Below are 26,305 nucleotides of genomic sequence, written 5' to 3'. Positions count from 1 at the left end.
TTATTTCAGGGGAATCCTTTGAGACCAAGGTCTCTTTTTCAATGGTGCCCGTGCATTTGTGTTCTTCTGTGAGCTCTTGTGACTGCTGAAAAGGTATGTTACTTAGGACCACAATGGAAACAAGTTTCATGGGGGGGCACTTGTTTCACAATCAAGACATCTGAGAACATTGTTCATTTGAGTAGGCTACTCCTGCCTGTCACTCACATGAAAGGAAGGAGCCAAAAGATGCAGAGAAGAGAACACGTGAGATTGTAGGCGAAAAGTCTTTACTGAACAGAATACTCACATGTGCAGCTCTCAGAGAAACAGGCAAACAAAATGTATTCCTCAAAATGAGAGAACAAACAAGAGCACAACACTCCAACATTAACTAACACATGACTGAACACACTGAGACTGAAAGACAATAATCCAAATTGTCTTATTTTAAAGGTGTAGTGAAATGGCTTTTGGGGCATTTTATTTTGAAGTTTCAGCCTCAGACGGCAGGATCTTAGTTTCTGAACCAATCAGAGCGATGCATCCCTCCAGGCTATGGGTCCTATAGGTCCGTCTCATGCACGCACCAGCACGCACATGTACAGTGGTTTGTTTACAAAGTGACAGAGAGACGACAGCAAAGCCAGGGTTTTTTTTCTAACCTGTACACAACCTATATAAATATTTTAGCGTGATGATTGAGTTTAAAACGAGTAATACACTGTCTGGATGTCATCTTGAATTGGATTAAAAACGGAGGATTTCTGTAATCAGTAGCAGCTGTGATTTTTTGGCATCCATTGTTAGGTATGCCCATATGATGACCACGGATATGGTCTAAAAGTGTGAAAATTTATTTCACTACACCTTTAATTACCAGAACACTATAACTCAAGCATCTTCAGCTGTGTTTCCCAGGTGGAATCAATCTGTCAATCAACGTCTTGACAACGGGACAAGGACAGGGATGCTCCTCAACTGTTATCAAGGAACGTTTTAGTGTTTATATTACTTGTTTTCCTAGATTCTACAACACAAAGCCCTGGCAATCTAATTGTATGGGACTTTGTGTGTCCAATAGTGTTAACTCAAATTCCCTGTGACCAAGGGAATCGTAATTTTAGGGCCTACCTAATATAAGCCTTGATGCGGCGTATGAATGCGACACGTTTCTTCAAGTACATCTTGGAATAGTTCGTGCTAGAAGTTAGCAGTACTTAGTGTTTGTATGGAAATCAAGAGCTTCCCTTCCCTAGTTCAGCTACGGAGATGCGGGATCACTGTAATGCACCTGGGATTGATATAAACTGATTTAACTTGGTGTATATTAACGGCAGATTTAGTACGTGGTCAAATCAGAACACAGCCAATCAGAATCAAGTATTGGGACTAACTGTTTTAGAAAGAGAGTTGTTGCACGATTTAAAGATTTTTAAACAATTTGCGGTGCAATAACAATAGTCTGCTCTTGCCTATAGGCAACCACACTAAAGTAAATAGACAAGTAATAGTCCCTGCTTCATCTCTCTCTCAGCTACAGCAAGCGGTCTCTAGCCAGATCTTTTTTGAAGACCCCTGGTCTACAATCATGGGGTCTTGTAACAAACAGTGGTTATCTTGACATATCAGCTGCGTATGCGCTGGCCCAGATATCGATGATGGTGATGAAGCTGACTGATATGAAGATGATGTAGAAGATGAAGAGCAGGCGGTCAATGATGAAACCCACCTGGAGCCACTCCTCAGAGCTCTGGTTCCCTGTCAGCTGCTGCTCCACCTGGAGGCGGATGGCCTGGAGGTCTTTACCCAGACTCCTCAGCTGCTCCAGGGCCTTATCCTCTACCTCTGGCCCCTGAGCCTCTGGAGCTTCAGCTTGGTCATCAACCTTGCCCTCCAGCGCCACCAGAGGGCAGACATTCACTTCTAGGAAACACATGAAGTGTAAAATAGCCTGGCATTATGGGAGGTGAACTGGGTGTATAAAAAAGCAAAGTTTATATAGTTATATACTCAATCCACAATGACATTTCCTGTCATTGTATTGTGAAATGTGGACATTATTCCCATACCTGAGTTAGTTTTTCCTTTGGGCTTTGGAGGAAGGCCTACGAGAGAGCCCAGCGTATGTAGGACCAACACCTGGACCCAGCGGGGGACCGGAGTGAGGTTCCAACTGGAGTCACACAGGAGATTGGTGATGAGGATGGTCTCTAGTAGGCTGGTCACCATCAGAGCCAGGCAGAGACAGAAGAACACATCTGGGAAGAGACAGAGAAAAGGGAGAGAAGTAGAGCAGAGTGTTACACCTGACCTTACTGCATCTGGAAGACAACTCAACATACTGTAGCATTGTTCTCATGCAGCTATAGCACATTGCAAGGCTTTTCTTCCGAACACACACTCACAGAAAAATAACTGTGTGATAAGAGACTCAGGGGTCTTCAACAGGGGGTCCAGGAGTAGTGGAGACCACCAAATGCTTGTGTGGTGATGGGAACCTTTTTTTTTACAATAACCACTTGGCATCCTAGAATTATTTTTATGAGGGGAACGTTAGCCGGGAAGAGATGATCCACAAGCTCACGACTCCCGCTGCGAGGGGATGTGAGCTTGTAGATGTGTGTCATTTGATTCCTACAAATACAGAACAAAGTCCCTTATCATGTCATTTAGTGTCCAAGTAAGAGACGATTCTGTATTTCAAGGGACGGTTGGACGCTCACACGCACAGCTTGTATTACTAACTTATGAGAGGAATGCCGTTTCCAGTGACCGGCAGCAAGTCGTTCATCATGAGCAGGAAGTAGGTGTAGCCCAGGATGAGGGTCATCTTGAAGGAGGAACGGTCGGAGCTCTGAGGAGGAAGCAGGAAGCTGAAGAGGTCCACTGTGATGAGGAAGCAGCTGGGAAGGATGAGGTTCACCACGTATAGAGACCAGCCCTGCGCTTCAGCTTGATCTACAGGACAAGAACAAACCATTCCTGGGTTCACTGCTTCCGGGTTCAGGGAATTATTACTAGAGTTGTTCCGATACCAGTGTCGGAAAAGCTGCTGACGATACTGCCAACGCTGGTTGCTGCTATCAAGGACCCCTATACTGTAACTCTGAGAGTGTACAAAATGGAACGGGTTCATTTGGTTCCATTTATACACTCTTTCCATTTGGAACCCCTCTCTGTCCTAGATTATTTTTAAATGTCACACTGGTATCGGATCGGTACTCAGTATACGATACCGACTGGGTCCGTTTCCCAAAAATATGAACCCCGAAGGCAAATCGTGTTAATTTATTACATACATGTTTTCTAGGGGTATTAGGGTCTGCTGCATCCAAATCTGCTGTATGTATAACTCAAAAATGGCCGCTAAGCCCTCAAAATGGACCATTTAAAGATGGCGGCCACCACTGTGCTGAAACATAATAAAACTATATATGTTTGACTAAATAAGGTAGGTTTTTATGTTTTTATATATGGGGAATACATTGACATATTCATATTTAAGATAAATTGTGAAGGAACCACTTTTATATCATTTATATTGTGAAAATTGGCACCAACTGACCATTCAGGACTCAGTTAAAGATCCATTTGGTTACTCTCTATCATTTAGCTGGGGACCACCTGGAACCACCTCAAGGACCACTGGTGGTCCCTGGACCACTGGTTGAAAACTATCGCTATAGTGTATCCTGAAGTACTAGAATAGGCTGAGACCATATAGGTTGAGTTAATTGTTTTTTAATGCAGCATCAAAAAATGTGTCTGACAGAGTGGTAACCAATTCGGTTTACCATTTCAACAACGAGTCAATTCAAAGTTCTTTACATTAACACATTAAGCATGGACACATTGAGAGGCAGAACACTAGACACATTATAAAAGGACATTTTAGTACTGTTTGAAACATAAGAAAAGAAAAACACATATTAAAAGACAAAATAAGGGGGGAATAAAACAGTGCCCAATAAATTCCAATAAAACTCAATAAAGGTTAACGGCCGACAGAAATGTCTTCAGCAGCATTGCTGTGTCTACCTGTTATTACTTCATAAAATATAACAAACACTTTCAGTTTCATGATGTGGTGTCCTGAGTCTCCTGACCTCCCACCTCTCGCTGTATCACTCTGAACTGATAGCAGGGTGAAACCTTATCTATATATTGTTTTATCATTTTAATCACATGAATGAAAAGCAGTTTTATTAGTTTCAAAGTTGATCCCAATGTCCCTTTGTAAGTTATCTAGAGTGATAGGATCCATGCGCTGCACAAGGTGCCCTTTTTTCACTTGAGCACCTGCCCCTCAAAATGTCTGTGCACGCCACTGCATCCAGTCCTAGTATTTCAGAAATAACAGACCTCACATCCAGTCCTAGTATTTCAGATATAACAGACCTCACATCCAGTCCTAGTATTTCAGAAATAACAGACCTCACATCCAGTCCTAGTATTTCAGAAATAACAGACCTCACTCTTGGTTATCTGAACTGACTTGTACTGTATATTACACATGGAGAAAATGTGTTATGTTATGATGGGTAATTCAAGCAAGTTCCATGCGATTTGGCAGCAATTCTTAGAACACATTGCTCAAATACTGATCCCACTTAGCATTTAGTCTGCATGCAGCATCTGTGTGTCCTCCACTTTCCATATGATATATTCTAGTCTCTAGCAGTGTAACTCATTGATTTGAAATCATGCCCTGTTCTCTCTTTTGTTGTCTCCACCAGGCCGAAGGCATGGGGAGAGAGTATGTTTTGCACTCCGTCCGTGTGTGTGTGCGTGTGTGCGTCCTTCCTTCCGTCCGTCTGTTACCAGCTAATCTCCGGCACCGTTAACCCGGTCGATGCCAAACTTTGCACACACACTCCCTGGATGCCAACAATGAACCTCTGCCCCGCATTTTCCAGAACGGCCTGTTATAGCGCCACCATGAGGCAGCTTTTCAAATTTTTTACCTAAAACTGCACCGATCTGCGTGAAACGTTGCATGCACACTCCCTAGAGGCCAAGGACAAACCTTTGACCTGCATTTTCCGCATCTGCCTTTTATAGCGCCACCAGGAGGCCGACTTTTGTAAAACACATTTTTTGATATTACTCCTCCAGATTCTGTCCAAAAATCACCCAAATCGTTACACAGTATCTCTATGGTCATGTGCTCAAGTTGGATCTGTCCCATATTTCATATTCCATCCTAATTGGCTATAATTGGCTTTCAAAGTTTGCAAGATTGGCCCGTTTCGAACAAAAGCCTCAAATCATCAACACAGCATGCAATTTACGTGAAATCTTTCACACACTTTCTTACTAGGCTGAGGAATATATCCCACCCTTTTCACATTGGCCTGTTATAGCGCCACCAACAGGTTGATTTTTGCAAAACACATTTTTGGAACAAAATGCCTCAAATCATCCAATTGCCATCAAAGGCAAACATGTTTATATTACTCCTAAACATTTTGCCAAACATCACACACAGTCCTATCCTCCTGGTGGAGACCTGTGCCCAGAAGGGCACTTTTTCTAGTTGTTTATGCTTTTTTTCTTTTTTTTTCTCTCTCTCTTTTTATTTTCAATTCCTTTGTCTGTTCTTTTTTTTGCAAAACCTTAATACAAATATTAAATGCTGATGGTATATTCTCCATAGTCTCGTTGTACTATAGGGCAACCAAGGCCCATTCTTTTTTGGGCAATTGAGCCACCAAAATGTAAATGATTTTGTCCACAATTCCATGCTGTATTTGATGTTGGTACCATTAGGAGAGAACAGGAAAGACTGTAGAAATGCTTCTACATTCTCTAATTGTGTAGACTTCTTGTACATTTAGTAATGCAGATGTTTAACAATAATGTAACTCTTGAGAGCTTAAAATGAAACCAAATTTCGTTTCATTTTATGCTCTCAAGAGTTAAAGATCTAAGGGTCAATTTGGTTACTCTCTATCATTTAGCTGGGGACCACCTGGAACCCCCTCAAGGACCACTGGTATCACTAATATCCCTAATATGTATGGGCTGGCATGGTGTAGTACAGTTGAGTTTGGGTTTTGCACCCCAGCCTACTGACAGGAAATATGCTGAGCTGTGTATTCTCTTGAAACCACATGGTTTCATGGAAATCATCCACCCACATTTCTTATCTCTTTACACAACTAACAGTAATAAAACAGGGGAGTAAATGCCACTCAGTCACACATCATGATGATATCAGATTATCAGATGTAATTGTGAAAGTACAACAGAGGTTAACGTTATGTGACAACATATGAGTTTTACGCAATTTACTCACACTTTATTTGAAATCTGAATATTTAATTGGATTCTCCAAATATGAAAACCTAAAAAAAAAAGTTTCTATAAATTTTTTGGTCAAAAAGATGCAATGTAATATATTTCAGTATAGTGGTGGCCGCCATCTTTAAATGGTCAATTTTGAGGGCTTAGCATCCATTTTTGAGTTACACATAAAGCAGATTTGGATTCAGCAGCCCTTAATACCCCTAGAAAACATGTATGTAATAAATTAACACGATTTGCCTTCAGCACTTTAAATAAGCACATTTTCTGAAATCAAGCCTAGTCGAAGCAGTATCGGGAAAGAAAGAAATCAATCGGTACATCTGTAATTATTACTACAAATCATGATATCTGCTATCAGTATATTTCTTAGATTATGTTTAAAATTTAAAGCGCTCAGGTGGCACTGTGGCTGTCCAGTGCCCACCACTGCGGAGGTTGTGGGTTCAAATCCACCACCGGCTTTGTCGAGCGTCTATCTACAGTACACAAACACAAGTGAGCCTCCCACCTACACCCCCCCCCCCCCCCCCCCCCCCTTCACTCAGACCACGAGCTCTACTGTAGAGTATTCGCGGCCAGGGCCTCCCTTTGAGGTCTGTGGAGCCCCCTTCCACCCTGCCTCCGCCTGTATCACGGATATCAAAAGCCATTCATTAAATTTACCCGGTTGTAATTGCCATGCTTCTTTGGGGCCATGAATGGTCCCGAAGGAGCATCCTTACTCCGACAACACAGCCCCTTTCTCCGCCGCATTAACAGGACATCTGTCACTCACCAGTTCATCCTCCGCGCAGAGCACGTCCCCGTTCGCCACAACCTGATCGCTGATTCCCTCCCCTGCCTGTCGTTTCAGAAATGTTGGCGGCTAGCCCCGTATGCGGATCCTCACTCCACGCCAGTTCCTCCATTTTCTGCAACGATATTCACTTAAACCCTCATCTCCGACACCTCACCCTCCAAGCCCAACACCACATCCTCAACGGATACTCACACGGAACCATCTCAACCTATACCTCACCGCCTGGAACGCCTTCAAGCGCTTCTACTCCATCACCATTCCACCCACCGTCATCCACCACGCCAGTCTACCTGAGCTGCCTAAACTTCTTTTTCAAACTCATCCATGGATCCCCAAGCCCAACCATCACTCACCCTCACATCATCAAAAATGAATTGCATTTTTATAGCGCTTTTCCAAGTGCTGAAAGCACTTTACAATGGTTCATTCAATCATACATTGGTAGGTGAAGCGGCGAACAGTCGACGCCAGCGTCCTCACTTGCCACATTCACACACCAATGGTGGGAAGCTAACACCGACCAACTCATTGGAGGCAATGTAGGGTTCAGTGTCTTGCCCAAGGACACTTAGACATGTGGACAGGAGAAGCCGGGATTTGAACCGCCGACCCAGGGATCATTGGACGACCTGCTCTACCTCCTGAGCCATCATGCTACTCCGAGGTTTCCAATACAGGGTTGCCACCCACTCACCTCTGACACACTCCTCAAGTGTCTAGTTACTGTCCGCTCAGGGTCGACCTCACCCTCGAAAGCATGTTCCTGCTCGCTTTCTTCGGGTTCCTACGCTGCTCCGAATTCACGTCTTCCTCCTCCCGTTACTCACGGCCCTCCTAAGGTTCGCCCTCCATCGTCTGCCAGTCCCTCACTCATCTCTCTGCAGTCAGCTCTTTTTGGGGGCAGTATCGGAGCAGATACGACCGCTCCCCGAGCAAGCATCGATGACGTAAGCTCCCAAGACTACTCCCCCACCCTGAGTCTCACCCTATACCTGAGTTCCCCATTCAATACTCATCCATCCCTTTTTGTTCAATAAAAACCGTTAAACTTTAAGCAGAAGGTATGGTCTCTTACTAGTGAATGACTACATTGCGGAAAACAATAAAGATTACAGATTCAAAAACTTACATGGAATGCAAGCTCATCGACGTCTCCAATATAAGTAGGCAGGGTATATTTAGTGGATGTGATGTCCATCAGCTCCCACTCTCCCATGGTTGTCATCACCTCTTTGGAACGCTCCAGAATGTCCTCCACTCGATCCCCAAGTTTCATTCTCACCTCACTATCTGAGAGCAGAAGAGGGACCAAATGAGAGATTAGGAAGGAAATAAGAAGAAAAGGGGCAATTACAATTTGTTCCTGTCTGGCTAGAATCCGCCTATCTCCGTATTTTAACCTTTTGTGTTTTAAACGCCCTACTTGACTCCCTATACTTGACCTACTTGAGCGTCACACAAAAGTGGCAGATCTACAAGCTCACAATGATTTGCTTCGCTTTTGATGCTGAAATGAAATCCTGAATAATCATTGTTTTGGACATAGCTGTAGGTATATTCAGTGATTTCACTTCATTCAAATATCTTTTTTTTTTGTTGATAATCCTCCCTACTATAGATGTGCTGACAATATAAGGAGTTCCTCCCTGTCCCCAGTGAGCCCCTTGGGTCAAAAAACCCTAGTTTCAGTTTTGGTGGCGGGTGGCAAAGCCTTCATCCAATCAGGATGAGAGGGGCCTTCCTCCAATCATGATCGAGTGGGGGCGGGCCTTGGTGCACGTGCTGTTGGCCTGTTGCACTTCCCCCCACTGTAGTGCGTGCATGTGCACATTTTGTTACCGGGGCGGACTGGGTGGTTTTCCAAATCACCCAAATCACTGCATGCTCCTTTAATAATTAATATATGTCAATTATTCATTATTATCCAGTATTCTAAATACATGTGAGGGAACAACTAACAGCTCATTTGTATTGTAATAATTTGGGTACTGAGGAGGAGCCCTTCTTGAGCAAGCGTTGCGCCTCACCAAGGTACATGAAGGAGTTGAAGGTGAGAGTGCAGTTCTGGACATCAAATGGGAAGGTGTAGATGTCAAGGTTGCATGAGCTGACTACCCTCATGGGCAGCAGGTCTTTCATGTGGCCGTTATGATAGGCGGTCACGTAGGGGACAGACGGGGCGTTATTCTCATCCATGCTGCAAGACAGGGACAAAGCAGAACAGCAGGTTCATCACTGCTGAGAATAGACTGGTGTCATACAGCTCTAGAATGACCTTTTTGTAAAGTATTTTATAGTCATTCCTCATGTTTGAACCATAACATTAGCCAGACTGATCACGTGGGTTCACTGGCCAATCATCTCAGCCTATAACTCTCAACTGACTCACCCTGTTTACATAATATTTCAAGTTGCGATACCCACAACTTGCGTATTGGCCGATGCAGAATACTTATCCAATACCAACACGTAATAAAAAATATAATAATAATAAAATCTAGGAATAAATAACAACACATTCATAGTGCAGCCCTAAGTTAAGTAAAATAATAATGTAAATACTGTACAGTAAAGGTCTTTGCATACTGGGCGCACATAAAAAAACAAAAACAAAACAAACTAGAAAAAGTGCCCCTCGGGGCACAGGTCTCCACCAGGCCAGGTCAGGTTGTTGCCTCCTGGTGGCGCTATAATAGGCCAAGGTGAAAAGGGTGCCATTTATTCTTACACCATTGATGGCAATTGGATGATTTGAGGCATTTTGTTCCACAAATGTGTTTTGCAAAAATCCACCTGTTGGTGGCGCTATAACAGGCCAATGTGAAATGGGTGGGATATATTCCTCAGTCTAGTAGGAAAGTCTGTGAAAGATTTCATGTAAATTGCACGCTGCGTTCATGATTTGAGGCATTTTGTTTCAAAGCGGCCAATCCTGCCAACTTTGAAAGCCAATGTTAGCCAATTAGGATGGAATATGAAATATCGGACAGATCCTTCTTGAGCACATGACTATAGAGATAGTGTGTAACGATGTAACGATTTTTGGACAGAATCTGGAGGAGTAATATAAAATAAAAAAAACGGACGGACGGACGGAGTGCAAAATATACTCTCTCCCCATGCCTTCGGCCTGGTGGAGACAATTAACGTGGAACTTTTGTTGTTGAAACGTACTAAACCCTTCCAAAGAGCACCTGGTTGCAGTTTGCCATATTCACAGACCCAAGCAGCGCTTCTTCCTCTATTACAGACCTGGGCATTGTACGGCCCGCGGGCAGACTCTGACCGGTCCGCGAAAGATTACTTGATAATCAGAAAATAAAACATAATTTCTAATTACTTTATGGGTGGACTAAAACCACATCGCTTTTATTTTGAAGCCCACGTATATTCTCACAGTGCATGCAATCTGCACGTCAACTGTGCATGTGAATTGCGTGTGATTGAGAACCTGTCTTCCTTCCTTCACCCCCCTCAAAAGCAAAAACGTCTGCGTTTTGGATGTATTGTTGACAACATCGTCGGTGAATGCAAATAGCCATGAAGCATGCAGCCAGAGCCGGATTTACCTTGCTGAGGCCCACCCTAGCCCAACGGGCATTGTTAAATTAAAATGCTAGTATTTAAGGACTTAAACAAAACTGTTTTCAACTGGGAAAGGAAACGTCTCAAGCATGCAAGTAGAAAGTAAAAAAATCACACCCATGTGAAGTGAGGGGCGCTCTTATTGTACATCATCATGACGTAAAATAGTCATTATGCCTATAATTTCAGTCAAATGTTTCTGTTGTTCTAAAACAATGCCATTTCTGCTTTTTATATAGAAATAAAATTGATATTATGCATAATTAAGTTCAGCCTTTTGGCCCGGCACTACAAAATAATTTCTGTTTCACATTTGGCCCCTTGGGAAAAATAATTGCCCACCCCTGCTCTACCTAACTTAAAACCTGTTTTAACATTAATTCACTCATTATGAGAAAAGTAAACAGGCTATCTTTTTGCATGAGGGAACCGGGCCTTGGATCAAGCCTGTCATACATTTATTTGATCGATTCTGACAACTACAATTCCCATAATGCTTTGGTGCACTGCTCCTCCTTGTCTTACTGAGACAACATGTAGTCCAAGGACTGAATAAAGAGGACGAGACGCGAAGACGTCATGTTGCTCCATGGAAGGAAAGAAACATGCGCAGTTGAGACCAGGACGTTGTACATGCACAAATTTGGGCATGTACAACAGTCCAGGAAGTAAGTGAGTCCAGTGTCCATGACATCAGAGACACTTGGCTCACTGCTAAAATCTAAAATATCAAAAACCACATATTACACACATAAAGACCCCAGGAAAGTGTTCTAAATCTTCTAAACATCATTAACATATATCTGCCGTCGGGAGGAAACTTCATAAGTCCAAAATTTTCAGGAAATGAAAAATATACATTATTCAGGAAATTAAGAAAACCTTATATTTTTAAAACAAAGCAATAGGCCTACTGCCTCATCAAAGTTGGTGTTGTAACTTTATATGTTGTCAATTACTTCCATGAGAGGGGGAGAGGCGGTGGAGTTAGTTGCTTTAGCAGACAGTTTGAGAGGGGGAGAAGTGGTGGAGTTAGTTGCTTTAGAGGACATTTTGAGGGTCAAATGGAGTTAAGAGGTTTTGTCCAAAGCACTTTTTACTACTTTCCATTGGTTCATATTTTCGAAACAACACACAGACGTAAAGGGTGTTCAATAGCACTGATTTAAAAAAATCAAAAACCTCGAAAATGGAGTTATGAGGTTTTCTCCCGACAGCAATTGTTTTGCAAAAAGGGTGAAGTTTCCCTTTAAGGTACAATAAGGCAAACATTTCTAAATGGGGGTTTTCATGATTCTGAATCCATTCCAAGCATTAGTTTTGCACAAAGGAGGGGCATGGGGGATCAATTCGTTTTTTAACCTTCATAGATACGGAGAAACGGACCTTCACTGTCCGCTGTCATGGAAGTATCAGATATGACCCAACCAGTGTTGGGACAGTAGGCTACGCACACTGTCACACACACACACACACACACACACACACACACACACACACACACACACACACACACACACACACACACACACACACACACACACACACACACACACACACACACACACACACTCCAGCCCTACTCGTCGGATATTTGTGCTGCCCCCCCTCCCGATGAGAGCGCTGCATTTCCTCATTCAGATCGGCTATTTTTGCCGTTTGCACACGTACACGGCTACTCCTTATTATTATGATGGTCGGCTTGGCACTTTTGTGGAAAAAAAAGGCAAAGAAGTTTAGGGATAAGGAGGTACGGCAGTAAAAAGGCACAGACGAAAGTAAGGCCCTTAGCCTTCCTGACCCAAATAGTGTGTGGAGTTCTGTGTTTAAGGCCTGTACATCTCCATAGTGATACATTGACCTGTACGAGACCATTATCATATAAAATACTTGTATCTACTGTCTTATTGCACAATCAGCAGTGTGCAAATAGTAGCTCGACATAAAACAAACTCATTAATGTATTTTTATTTCTTTTTTTCGTTTAATTTTTATCCCACGATTTTGTGGGTGAGGGGCAGCGGAGGGTGGGGGGGACTGACCTCATGCTTCCTTCTATGCATGAGGAGTCCAAGCTGCTTCTTTTCACCTGACAGGGGAGAGTTTCCCCGACTGGACATAGCGCATGGAAGGAACACGTTATTCCGACCAGTTCCTTTCCCCTCCATCAGGTGCCTCGGCTGGCCAGGGGGAGGTAGTTTAGAGACCAGGATTACTGCATGTTTTTTGTGAGGGTACCCTAGGGGACACAGGGGGAACATGCAAACTCCATACATAAAGGCCCTTTCGCCAACCCCACCTCGGGTAAGGGCACTGATGACGCGGAGGAGAGAACACACCCACAGCGTCACCAGTGGGAATCGAACCCAGGACCTTCTAGCTGTGAGGCGACAGCACTACTGACTGTGCCACCATAAATGTATTTTTTATCAAATCAAATCAAATCAAGCTTTATTTATATTGTACATTTAAAACCATCGAGATTGACCAAAGTGCTTTACACAATAATATATAGAAACAGTTATGCATATTAAATCAAAACAATTATGAATGTGCACCCACATAACAACGAGAAATTAAACAGTTCAACTGACAATAAAATAAAATAAAATTAATGATCAAAAGCCATAGAAAAAAGATGAGTCTTAAGAAGAGACTTAAATAGTTCAATGTACTTTTGATATAAAAAGAGGCTATTCCAGAGAATGGGTGCTGCAACAGCGAAGGCACGATCACCTCTAGATCTTAAATTGGATGGGGGTCAGTCAAAAGCAGCTGGCCAGCAGACCTCAAAGGTCAAAGGATTTTTAGAGTGGTCACTGTTCACTGCTGTATTGTAAGTGTGTGTGACACAAGTAATCAACCCATAAATCTTAAACATTGCGCCATACTGTACATAGACCTGTCTGAGATAGTTATCAGATAAAACCATGTTATCTACTGTCTAACTGCAGAATCAACAGATCAAAGAGTAGCTCAGCACATAAACTCATACATGCTAGACACACCTTTACTTTCAATTGTGTTGTTTGTCAGGGATTAATTTCTGGGAAATGGGCTGACTGACTGTGAAGCTTTGTGTGTAAATTACGTAGTACACATTTTGATATTGAGAAACTAGAATATATAGATAGGAGAGAACACAATAATCAATACCAGCTCAGTGGCCTTGTGGGGGCCCTGGGGGGACTGGGTTCCAGGTGGTCCCCAGCTAAATGACGGAGAGTTGGTGACCAAATTATGGACCCTTATAGCTCTTTAACTCTTTAGAGCGTAAAATGAAACCAAATGGGTCCATTTGGTTTCATTTTATGCTGTGTCCCAAGTGTTCCATTAGTGTTAAACATCTGCATTATTTAATTTACAAGAAGTCTACACAAATTAGAGAATGTAGAAGAATTGTTATTTTGTGGACCAAATATTATCCGACAACAAAATATTAAAAGTTTTGGGTCTGAGGGGCTAAATGCCATCAAATGGTGGTCCGTGGCTCAAATGGGTCTGAGAGGCTAAATGCCATCAAATGGTGGTCAGTGGCTCAAATGGGTCTGAGAGGCTAAATGCCATCAAATGGTGGTCCGTGGCTCAGATGGGTCTGAGAGGCTAAATGCCATCAAATGGTGGTCCGTAGCTCAAATGGGTCTGAGAGGGGTGCATACAAAGTTGTACACAGAACGATGCAGTTCTAGGTAAAAACAGGAATTGCCCTGTTATAGCGCCACCATGCGGCTGGTTTGGAAAATAAATTGTGTCATGTCGGCCTAGTGGAAATGTGCGTGTATAATTTCACGGAAATTGCACACTGTGTTTGTGATTTGTGGCATTTTGTTCGAAACGGACCAATCATTTGAGCTTTGGAAGCGAATCAGGAAGGAATCAGGAAGGAAGAATCAGGAATCAGGAAGGAAGATGGGAAAATGATTCGTGTTGATCACATGACTATGGAGATAGTGTATACCGAATTGTGTGATGTATGGATAAAATGTGTACGAGTAATCTACAGAAATGTGTTTTGCCTAAATCGGCCTCATGGTGGCGCTATAACAGGCCGTTGAGGAATATTTGGGGCAGAGGTTCGTCGTTGGCATCCAGGGAGTGTGTGTGCAAAGTTTGGCATGGATCGGGCCAACAGTGCCGGAGATTAGCTGGTAACAGACGGACGGAAGGAAGGAAGGAAGGACGGACGCACACACACACACACGGACGGAGTGCAAAACATACTCTCTCCCCATGCCTTCGGCCTGGTGGAGACAAACAGCAGTGTGCACTGTGCAGACCTTAAGAGTATAAAACAGTATTGCAAATAATGCTTCATTAACTGAAGCATTAAAAACAAAACAAAATGGGGTCAGTATCTGCAGTTTTTCTGATACTGGTGTCGGTATCTGAACAACTCTATATACTTGTGAAGAGAAAATCATGTAGTACATGTAATAGAACTCACAATTCGTTGATCACTACATCTGGTACCCAAAACGTTTTCCTGGGTAGGACAATGCTGTCGGTGCCACACTGGACCGGGTCCCAGCTGAATAACTCATTCTCCCAATACTAGAACAACATATCGGTGTAATTTAATATCGTGCTGTACACAAAGCAGGCCTGCAGTGGATCAAATGGATTCAAGTCATAGACAATGCAGAATATTTGTACCGTCATTACATGAGTTTTGGACTGTTGATCTGTCAGAATGTAGAACACAGTGAAATACCGTAAATTAAGTAACGTCAAATAGTGGTCAGCCACAACTTCCCACAAGTAATTGTTTGTATTGTTTAAGATAATTTACTCACAAAAAGGAGCCAGAGGTATGTAGTCACAAGCTGAGCTTTTTCATCCTGTTTTTATTTTTTATAAAAAAGAAAATAATAGGAATTAAGACATATTTCTTACAAGGAACAATTATTTTATGGAAATTAAACATCAGTGTGTCACTTTCAGATGTACCTGCAGCTTATGTATCACAATTTAATGAAAGACAGAACAAACATCGACATTATTGACAGCTAGGTGAAATAAACTCGAAAGTCCAGACTTGAACTAAATTAAATGCTATAAAGAAACCCTCTCTCGGGCCCCTTTTCCACTGAAAGAACTTTGGTTTTAGTCTTTAATTAGGTCTTTAATTAGGTGGGGAAAAATATGTGGAAAAGGGGCCTATATGTGTCTGGAGTGAATGGTCCACACTGACTGTAATAATTACGTTGTGGAGAACAGAATGTTCACTGATCCTACAAGAGGACGTACCACACCGAGGATACCGTACAAGGTGAAGATTGTTGTGACATCGGTGATCGTGGACATGTTCAGGACGGGCCGTATGGCCCTCAGGTTGAAGACGGGTTCCAGAGCCTCCAGGAGAGCAGGGGGATCCGGACGCGTACAGTTCAATACAATGTTGGCATCGCATGGAACTGTGGGACGACTCTGGTCAGGGTCATGCTGTGGTTATTTGTTCTCTTACAGACTTTAAGTGAACTCATTAAGCACCCGATTAAACCCTGTATACCTTGTTGTACAATGAACAGTGAATATAGCCAATATACAAGCTCACAACATGGTGAATTGGAACACATTGTGAGCTTACTTTAATATGTTAAATTATTATCAGGGGCATATAGGAAGCCTGGGGTGCCAACATTGGCACATAGCCAATCACTGGCAAGTGTGAGAGAGGATTTTCTTTTAAAATAAAATAAAATAAAAAAGGCAAGTAAATCAAGTCCTCTCACATCTCTACGCAATTTACATCCTGCACACAATATTACATTCATTAAAACTGAACTCTTTGACTGGGATCGATGGGAGTCTGGCAGATGAGTAACCACTCCCCTTGAAATCACATTGCAGGACTGAAATGTGTTCAAAGGGGGAGTGGTTAACCTGGCTAGAAGATAGGTGGGGATAGAGTCAAATCCTGAAGATATTTCAAAAGTAGATATTATATATTTTTCATGTGGTGACATACTTCTTAATGTTGTTATGGCACAGACTATGAAGCAAATAAAAACATGGCACTTCATGTCAAAAAGGTTGCTGACCCCAAAACATTTCACTGCTTGTACTTGTAGTTAGTGACAAATGAAACCACTTTGATTCTTGATTCTTGTAGATATCCTATTTTCTATTATAAATCCCACGGGTGGATGGTGGGGGGGGGGGGGGGGGGGGGGGGTAACAACAAAAATTAAGCATAAATATTAAAAGACGACTCCTTACCTTTCATGACACTGATGGTAATGATGCACAAAATCGCAAAGGGCTGGACTGATGGCTGGAGCAGCTAAAATTGACATTACCAATGTTAAGTAATACAATTAAAATTAGCAGTTAAATATGACAGAACTAGAAGTGTTTATCACAATCAGAGCTTAATCCATTTTTTGTCTTACAACTATAACATACTGTCACACGAGTATAATAATGCACCATGAAATCATCATTTACCTGCGGTTTAGAATTCTTGTCAGCCATCAAACTGATCTCCAGTTCTGTGTTTTCAACGCTGTCAGAGTGTAATGGTTCCTTCAGTTTCCAAATGACTGGAGATCACAGATTCATTTATAACCAATGCAACGGTATTTTACATAAACAATCAATCTGGATTGATGTGCGGGGACTGTGGATGCGGAAATGAGCTTCTAGCTAAATCACAGCATACATATACATTCATGTTCATGAATGCTCATGAATCTACATTGTCCTGTCCAAATAAATGAAATAACGTAAAGTAATAGCACAAGTTGCCGAGAAAATTAATGGATCATAGATTCAATTTCTTCATATATGGATCAAAGATTCAGAGAGACATTATTACAGTGTTGATTCTAAAACTATGCAGATGGATATAATCTGATACTTACAAACTCTTGCTAATCCCAAATTAACCTTGTGCCATCAACCTTAATCCTAAATAAACTATAGTGACACAGGCAGCATAAACTAAGCCAAGCGTGACTTGGATATAAAACCATCAGCAAATCAGGTGGCTTTTTTTTTTTTACATTTCTGTTCTGTTTTACCTGTACGTGCTTGGACAAGACTGCTCAGTTGTGGTGGATGGTTTTGGCAAGTGTGTGTGTGTGTGTGTGTGTGTGTGTGTGTGTGTGTGTGTGTGTGTGTGTGTGTGTGTGTGTGTGTGTGTGTGTGTGTGTGTGTGTGGGTGTGTGTGTGTGTGTGTGTGTGTGTGTGTGTGTGTGTGTGTGTGTGTGTGTGTGTGTGTGTGCGACTGTGCATGCGTGCAAATAGCAGGGGTGAAATCTGCTGTGATGGGAGAAGTACTCAAGTGTTTTACTTAAGCATCAATTACGTACAAGTACGGAAACATGAAAAAGTACTAAAGTGACGTGAAAATGTACTTAAAGTACCAAAATGATTATGCAGAAGGTCCAGTTTCACAAGTTTTAAAACGTATACAAATCCTTTAAAATAGCAGATCTACACAAGTTCACAACACATCGCTTGCATCCTGAGCTTGTTGATCGGTTATTTTCAAATTGCCAAAGTATTATATAGTATTACAAAGTAATTATAGTGTAGTAAAAGTACAATAGTTGCCTCTGAGATGTAGTTGAAGTAAAAGTAATTAAAGCATTGACATTTGGAAGCACTCCAGTAAAGTCAAAAAATGCTCGTGTTAAGTGAGGGGTGCTCTTATTACCCAGGGGGGCAAACCACCCTTTTTTTAGGAAACCTGCATTTGTCATAACATACAAAGTTGTCCACCAGAAATAATATCTATGACCCCATAGGATCACAACCTATATGGACAACTCGGTCAATTTTGTTGCGAAAGTCCAATATGGCTGCCCCCAATATTAGCCCCTATTAGTTATAATGGGGGTGAGAGATACATTTTTAAACTGAGAGATATTTCCACGAAACTTCTCAGGTTGATCAATGATATGAATACGAAAATGTTTTGAAAAATAAAACCCTGTTATCTGGTCAGCAATGTGCAAAGAGTATAGCCCAGAGTATGACCCAGTATGACCCAGAACAAACGAATACTTTCACTTTCAGCTTGTATTTATTGCATTGGATCCGTTTCTGAGAAATGGGCTGACTGTTGTGAAGTTGTGTGTGTGTGTGTGTGTGTGTGTGTGTGTGTGTGTGTGTGTGTGTGTGTGTGTGTGTGTGTGTGTGTGTGTGTGTGTGTGTGTGTGTGGGTGTGTGTGTGTGTGTACTGTATGAGTCAGTGTTGATTTTGTCGACTGAAACTATGACGAAAAGTGTTCGTCGACTACCTTTTTTCACTGGTGAAAACTAAATGGAAACTAAATGAAAACTATGATGACTGGTGGGACTAGTGGATGAATATCCGTATAAGCAAAATACAGAAGTCATTTTACACTTGGTTGCATGCTGAAAATAGCCGATCTGCTAAGTGTGAAATCAGCCATTACGACGACATCAAGGCATCAAAATACTAAATCAACTGTAGATTTAGTCGACAAAAATCTCATGATGATATTTAGTCGGCTAAAACAAGATCTAGCAATAAAACATTCCAGGTGACTAAAACTAAATGAAAACTATTCAAAAGACTATGACTAAAACTAAAATCAGCCGTCAAAATCAACACTGGTATGAGTGCATGATCCTATCTGTTTAAACGGGTCTGTTTAAACCCGTTCAGGACGGGAACCCCTTTTGGTGTTTTAAGCATTATTTTATACTTTAGCTATTGAAAAATAGCAGATCTACAAGCTCATAGTGCGGCACCGAGTGCCGCACTACGAGCTTGTAGATCTGCTATTTTTGAAAAATCATAAAAATGTAGTGCAAATTTTTGAATATAGGCTATATTCTTTCAGAGCCAACGTTTTTAACTCAAATCTCTGCTTCTGGGGGGTCCCTGGAACAACATATTTTCAGATGGGGGTCGGCGGCCAATTACATATATTTTTGGGGGTCCTTGACATGAAAATGTTTGAGCACCACTGATATAGAACCATGGGGTTAAGACATTTGTAGAATTGTCCTCAGGTCTTAACTACGTATAGGCCCACTTTTCAAGCTGCCTACATGTGGGACAAAGTCCAGACTGAAACGTGGAGGAAGTGTGAGTGAATATCCACGTTATCAGTATATGGCCAAAGCCTGCAGGCAACCCTGTTATCTGGTCAGGAGTGTGCAGTTGTGAGTTTCACCCACCGCCCACCCCTTTTTCCCCTCACTGTATATGTTTCTTTTCCCTTTTTACCTCCTTTATGATTAATTCCTGTTCTGTTCTTCATCATACATCATCATGCATCACATTACGTGCTCAGCCAATCAGCTGAACACATTACGTGCTCAGCCAATCAGCTGAACACATTACGTGCTCAGCCAATCAGCTGAACACATTATGAGCACAGAGCACATACTGTATGTACAGTATTTAATTTTTTTTAATGGATGCTGCTATATAAATATTTGAAGTTTCAGAAAACTTAGGTCAGGCTTTAGAATGGGTTAACCATTACAATATAGGAGTTTATTGTCTCCACCAGGCCGAAGCCATGGGGAGAGACTATGGGGTCCATTTTCGTTCGAGCATTCTAAATACACAATTTGAGGATTTAGCAGTGGTATTTTGGTTACCTGTCTAAATCCCTAAAACACCTTTGTTACCCGTTACATTATGCATAAGTGTGGTTTGGGCGCTACAATAATTAAACCAATCACCGTGCCACATGCCATTGCCTTTAAGAGATCCCTTATCCGCTGCCCGTTATGCTCAGTTTTGTATTGCTTCATAGTAATATGGACATGTGGGAAGGCATATTATTGTCATAACCTTATAGGCTTTAACAACAACATGTTTCAGTATGTTCAGGCTTCTGATTAATCATTAACTGTGCCATGCATACTTTCTCCAACAGAATACATGGTGAACACCATAGACAAACTGAAAGGACATTGGATGCTTGGACACAACACAAAGTACGTGGCAAGCTCCACAATGCAATAATTCAAATCTCAGCTATCGAGCAGAAACCAGCTAACTACAACATTGTTCATTGTTTAGGGGAAGGACACACACACACACACACACACACACACACACACACACACACACACACACACACACACACACACACACACACACACACACACACACACACACACACACACACACACACACACACACACACACAGTCAGCTTACCCAACTCCATGCGTACCAAACACACATGAGTGCCTGTGCATACACACTGATGTTAATTCCGCCATGTATGTACAGTACAGTAGTAGTACACCATGGTCCGGTCAGATTGACCACCTTTAACCTTTACGTTACGTTACGACTCATTCTGCAATATCACATAAAGATCCAACAATACCTCATCTGATCATTTGATATTTTGGATACATAAAGTAAACATATACTGTCTAATCCTACCTGCTCTGTACCTCGAGTGTCTTTCCTCCTTACAAATCTGGAACATGAAGCATTTCTACACATTACATGGACTTAATTAACCCATTATGACCTGAGGCCGATTCTACAAATGGGAGGTCTCAGGGGGCTCCCATACTGTGTGTCATCATGAGCTCAATTATGGGCTCAATTGTCAGTTTGTCACCTCCTCCTTCACTTTCAATAGATCACGTGATATTTTGTGGCCAGATGTAATTTTCTGCGGTCTAGACTGTAGGACTATAGTAATTCATAATAAAGAAATTGCTATAAATAAAAAAATAAAAAAACATAATTAGCCACTTGCTTGAATGCCCCAGCCCCCTGTAAAAAAATCATGAAAATAAATCATCTTTTACGTTCTCGTAATAACAACCTAAAACATGAACCTTGGTTGAAAAAAAAACGAACAGTTTTCCTTTAACAACATGACTCAACAGACAGCTGATAACAGTGTTGGCTATGAGAAAGTGAAAGTATAAGTGTTGTAATCTCTAAGTACTGGACCCTCGTCTGGTTCTGACAGACAGGTAGTGTGTGCAGGCTGGGTGGTGTGTGACAATCCTGTTGAAGTATTCCTTTGGTACGGCGACTGCGGAGGCGGGCCCGGGAGAACAAATTAACGGACACGAGACAGTATTACGCTAAGGTTCACAAAGTTTATTACACAAACAGGAAACATATATAGTGCTGGATCATAATGACGTGACAATAAGATATGAGACAGAAGAACGTGCCTACTGCAGCAAGGCTGACCTTGCTGCCACCAGGATGTCTCTCGTAGCCTATCTATAAAGTATGCTACAGTACAGGCAGTACACAATACATATCAAGTACACTGTATCTCAAGTTCAAGTACATAGACTAAGATGTACTGTGCATGGGCTAATATCATAACAATAAGTAGGCTATAGTTTAGTTTAGTCACGCTATTCTTTGCACACTGCTGAAGTAAATGGTCCATGCCTCCACTCACTTCTCATGTTTCATTCCTTTCATGGCACACAGCTAATAACACAAGGAAACTCCCTCATGTTGTTTGTGCCTCAGGCCATCAGACAGACACGTGGTGTTATTGCTTTATTGTCTCCGCCAGGCCGAAGGCATGGGGAGAGAGTTTGTTTTGCACTCCGTCCGTGTGTGTGTCCGTGTGTGTGTGTGTGTGTCCTTCCGTCCGTCTGTTACCAGCTAATCTCCGGCACCGTTAACCAGGTCGATGCCAAACTTTGCACACACACTCCCTGGATGCCAACGATGAACCTCTGCCCCACATTTTCCAGAACGGCCTGTTATAGCGCCACCAGGAGGCCGCTTTGTGCAAAACAAGTTTTTGGACAGTACACCTACAGATTTTGTCCAAACATCACACAAATTGGTACACAGTCTCTCTAGAGCCATTCAACGAAACAGGTCTTTCAGATTTCTCAGACTCCATCCTGATTGGCTAAGATTGGCTTCCAAAGTTTGAGTGCTCAGTTTCAAACAAAATGCTGCAAATCATGAACACATCGTGTGATTTCCGTGAAATTGTGCATGCACATTCCCACTAGGCCGAGGAAGAAATGCCACATGAACATTTTCAACTCAGCCTAATGGTGGCGCTATAACTGGCCGAAAAGTGTTTTTACCTCTAACTGCATGGATCTGTGGATAACTTTGTATGCCAACTCCCTAGAGGCCAAGGAAAAACCTTTGCCTGGAATTTTTCACATCTGCTCTTTATAGCGCCACCAGGAGGCCGACATATGTAAAACACATTTTCTAATATTACTCCTTCAGATTTTATCCAAATTTCACGCAAATCAGTACACATGTTCTCCATAGTCATGTGATCAAGACGGGTTTGTTTGATTTCTCATAATCCACCCTCATTGGCTACGATTGGCTTCTAAACTTTTCAGGAGTAGCCCGCTTTGTACCCGTTTTGTACAAATCGCCACAACTACTCAACGCAGCGTCCGATTGCGGTGAAACTGTGCATGCTTATTCCCACTAGGCTGAGGAAGAAATGCCACTTGACAGTTTTCGAATCAGCCTCATGGTGGCGCTACAACAGGCCAAGCCGCGTCTCACACACACACACACACACACACACACACACACACACACACACACACACACACACACACACACACACACACACACACACACACACACACACACACGTTTATATATTACTCCTACACATTTTGCCAAACATCACACACACTGGTGGAGACCTGTGCCTGGAAGGGCACTTTTTCTAGTCTCATGGTATTTCTGGGAAAACAGAACTAGCATATGCACATTTATTTTAAATTACATATGGACAGGATGATAGCCTCACAATGTATACTTAACAGTAGCACAGATGACCAAAGTGGTTCTGTGATTGAATTATAGATGTATCATTCTCTAACAGACAGCTGATAACAATAGTGAGAAAGTGCAGTATTACAGTATTACTTATACTGTACTTTCACTTTATAGGCTATAGTTAGTTGCGCTATATTTGCACACTGCTCATAGTGAAACTTACAAACGGTCTAGAATGTGAAAGTGCTTCTCATAGTGAAACTTATAGATAACCATATAAAAGGTAGAACAACTCTGTCTATACTGCAGACAGCTTCCAGTTTTATTAAGAAGACCATCAACCAAACGCAGAAATGGGTGAGATTTATTTGGTCTATTTTCAAATGTATTACTGGTACTGTATGTCGGGCAGAAAACCAAATTATTTTAAAATTAATAAGTGTGTTATGACTAAATAATAACTACATTTGTTCCATATTGGGACAAAGGGTTTTTTTTTTTTTCTAAATTAACACAATTGGCCTGTTTTCGGGGAGGGAAGCTGGGCAGGGAGAGTGATATTTGTCACTGCACGTACTACTACGGGCTGGGGCGGCACCCGAGGGGGTGTTAGGCGGGAGGAGTAGGCCGAAAGCTTCTACTGGTGGGGGCGCCAAACTGGCAGCCAGGTGAGCCAGTAGGATACAGCAGTGACAACACAACAATGTGTGCTGGGAGGAATTCATTGGCTAAAAACTCAATTGTGAATAAAAAGTGTAAAAAGCAGAAAAACATTAAAATATAAATAATACATTAAAATAAAGAAAGAATATAAAACAAAATAAATCAGGACATTCACCAAATATAACACTTGAATTTAATTATATGATTGAAATATCTCATATGTTTAGGTTTTGCAAACATCATGAGCATTGAAACTACTGGGGCATCACGGCAAACAGCTCAGCAGGACAATTTGGGATGCTCAGGTAAGTTATCAATGTTTCTCAAACGCTTTAATTTCAAGGGTTACGGACCTGCAAGGGTCCATTTAGAACCCCTCCAGGAACTCTGAGGGTCCCTTTGAGAAACTTTCTTCTCTTTTCAATCACTCTCAAAGGTGTTCAGGCATCAAATGCTATGGCTCAGACTGATCTGGATCGAATGAACAACTACATTACATCATCGAAAGAAAAACTACGGTACATCATCTCCAGAGTGGGAGAAAGGGAGGGTGTTGATCCAGCGATCATTGCCGGCATCATCTCAAGAGAATCCAGGGCTGGGAATACAATTGCACATACTGGAGGCTGGGGTGACAATTATAATGGCTTTGGACTGATGCAGGTGATGACCATAATCACGTTTTATTAGCTCACATCTTCTTAGGAGAACATTATATTATAATATAATGCATTAATATGTAATTGTATTTCTGTAGGTCGATAAGAGGTCACACAAACCAATCGGCTTATGGGACAGCGAGGAACACCTTACCCAAGCCACCAGGATCTTGGTCCGCATCATTGGAGAGATGCAGACAAAATGGGCTTATTGGGCTGGGTTAAGCAAGGAAAAGCAGTTCAAAGGTTAGTTGTTGTTGGTTATTTATTATTATTATTTTTCATTTTTATGGTTTATCTTTATCTAAGCTTTAATGAATGACAAAAGGTTCCCTTCACATGTTTCAGTTGTGTATCCACAGTACAGTCACAGTTCTCTTACTGTACTGTAAGCACTGTACTTGATTATGATCATTTGGGGACAGCAATAAAGTTACTACATTTATACTTGAGTACTCAGTACTGTACTACATTTTTTGAGTATCTGTACTTTAATTAACCACATTAAGCAGTACTGGGGTTAAGTACCTTAATTGTCCAATGTCCACCATTGACTGACTGTAGAATCTCTTTCTGTAGGAGCACTAGCATACTACAATATGGGGCCACCTACCTCCTATGAACAAGTGGATGCCAAGACCACCGGTAGAGACTACTCCAATGACGTGGTGGCCAGAGCTCAGTGGTACAAACGACACGGTTATTAGAACATCGACCTGGAAGAGGTGGCAAAAACAAAACGTCCTCTATATCCTGATGATGCAATATAGGCCTGTCAATGTAGACTTACTGCTTAAACATGACATAATTTCTAATGCAGTTAGGTATAAGAATTAAACATTTTAGACAGGTAAAGCACATTCATGAAAGTCCGGCTAAAATTATATTCATTTTCTGTTCATTAGAAGGGACTTGCATTTCAAAATGATTCACTCACACTTGTCATATTGCACCATGGTCACAAGCTTCTCTATCCACATTAAAACCTATATAATAGTACAAAATTAGATTTGAATTGTACACTTTACAATTGTTTTATTAATCCATTGAGACCTGGAACGCATCCATGTCACGTTAGCGTTTAGCCACATTAACCATTAATCCTGTGTATTTATCCTCCTGTGGATAGTTCAAACAATGTCTGCTTTCAGTGCTTTGTGTAATTATGGTGTCCATGTCAAATAAAAATATAACACCCGTGTGAAGTGAGTGGTGCAACTCCGTGTGGGGGTTTCCGGGGGGGGGGGGGCACAGGAACGCACCCAGGGTGCCGGCCCGGTTCCGGCGAGCCGCCCCGCGTCCAAAACGGTACAGAAATGACAGAGTTACCATGTGGGGGTCCCCGGGGGTGGGGATTCCAGACCCCCAGGAACGCGCCCAGGGGGCCGGGCCGGTTCCGGCGTGCCGCCCCGTGTCCGAAACGGTTGAGAAATGACAGAGTTACCGTGTGCCGGTCCCTCTACTGTACCCTCTACTGTACTGTACTGTACTGTCACTGTACTGTACTGGCACACCCGAAATCATCATATATACAGTTAATATGTGCGTGTGTGTTTGTGTGTGTGTTAGGTTGCGCACAGGTGGTGAAAAACAACCATGCTGTTTTCAT

At 42.0% G+C, this 26,305-nt stretch overlaps 3 protein-coding genes across 3 annotated transcripts; 1 reads left to right on the top strand and 2 right to left on the bottom strand.

Annotated features, from left to right (window-relative positions):
• Positions 1–1,594: 1,594 nt before the first annotated feature.
• Positions 1,595–2,962, bottom strand: LOC306927300 (5-hydroxytryptamine receptor 3E-like; the record flags this gene model as incomplete). Its single annotated transcript, XM_079507009.1, has 3 exons — positions 1,595–1,905; positions 2,052–2,240; positions 2,728–2,962. 3 exons carry the CDS (start codon positions 2,960–2,962, stop codon positions 1,595–1,597), a joined length of 735 nt encoding a protein of 244 aa, XP_079363135.1.
• A 5,280-nt stretch (positions 2,963–8,242) lies between these two features.
• Positions 8,243–17,149, bottom strand: LOC306927299 (5-hydroxytryptamine receptor 3C-like; the record flags this gene model as incomplete). Its single annotated transcript, XM_079507008.1, has 7 exons — positions 8,243–8,376; positions 9,118–9,287; positions 15,120–15,226; positions 15,469–15,513; positions 15,923–16,089; positions 16,895–16,958; positions 17,123–17,149. 7 exons carry the CDS (start codon positions 17,147–17,149, stop codon positions 8,369–8,371), a joined length of 588 nt encoding a protein of 195 aa, XP_079363134.1. The 3' UTR covers positions 8,243–8,368.
• Positions 17,150–23,678: 6,529 nt separating this feature from the next.
• LOC306926009 (lysozyme g-like) lies at positions 23,679–25,789 on the top strand. The gene is made up of 5 exons (XM_079505206.1): positions 23,679–23,731; positions 24,265–24,342; positions 24,474–24,700; positions 24,795–24,942; positions 25,276–25,789. Exons 1-5 carry the CDS (start codon positions 23,728–23,730, stop codon positions 25,401–25,403), a joined length of 585 nt encoding a protein of 194 aa, XP_079361332.1. The 5' UTR covers positions 23,679–23,727; the 3' UTR covers positions 25,404–25,789.
• Positions 25,790–26,305: the final 516 nt, after the last annotated feature.

Source organism: Electrona antarctica (genome assembly GCF_951216825.1).
Source record: "Electrona antarctica genome assembly, chromosome: 7".
In the NCBI taxonomy this organism is placed as follows: Eukaryota; Metazoa; Chordata; class Actinopteri; order Myctophiformes; family Myctophidae; genus Electrona; species Electrona antarctica.
The sequence above is the reverse complement of the archived record's forward strand: the minus strand, read 5'-3'. Positions and strand labels throughout refer to the sequence as shown.

Excerpts from the sequence above, each read along its gene's own strand:
- LOC306926009 (XM_079505206.1), top strand. Across the intron at positions 24,701-24,794 it reads ATGGCTTTGGACTGATGCAG|GTCGATAAGAGGTCACACAA; the intron begins GTGATGACCATA and ends GTATTTCTGTAG. Across the intron at positions 24,943-25,275 it reads CAAGGAAAAGCAGTTCAAAG|GAGCACTAGCATACTACAAT; the intron begins GTTAGTTGTTGT and ends CTCTTTCTGTAG.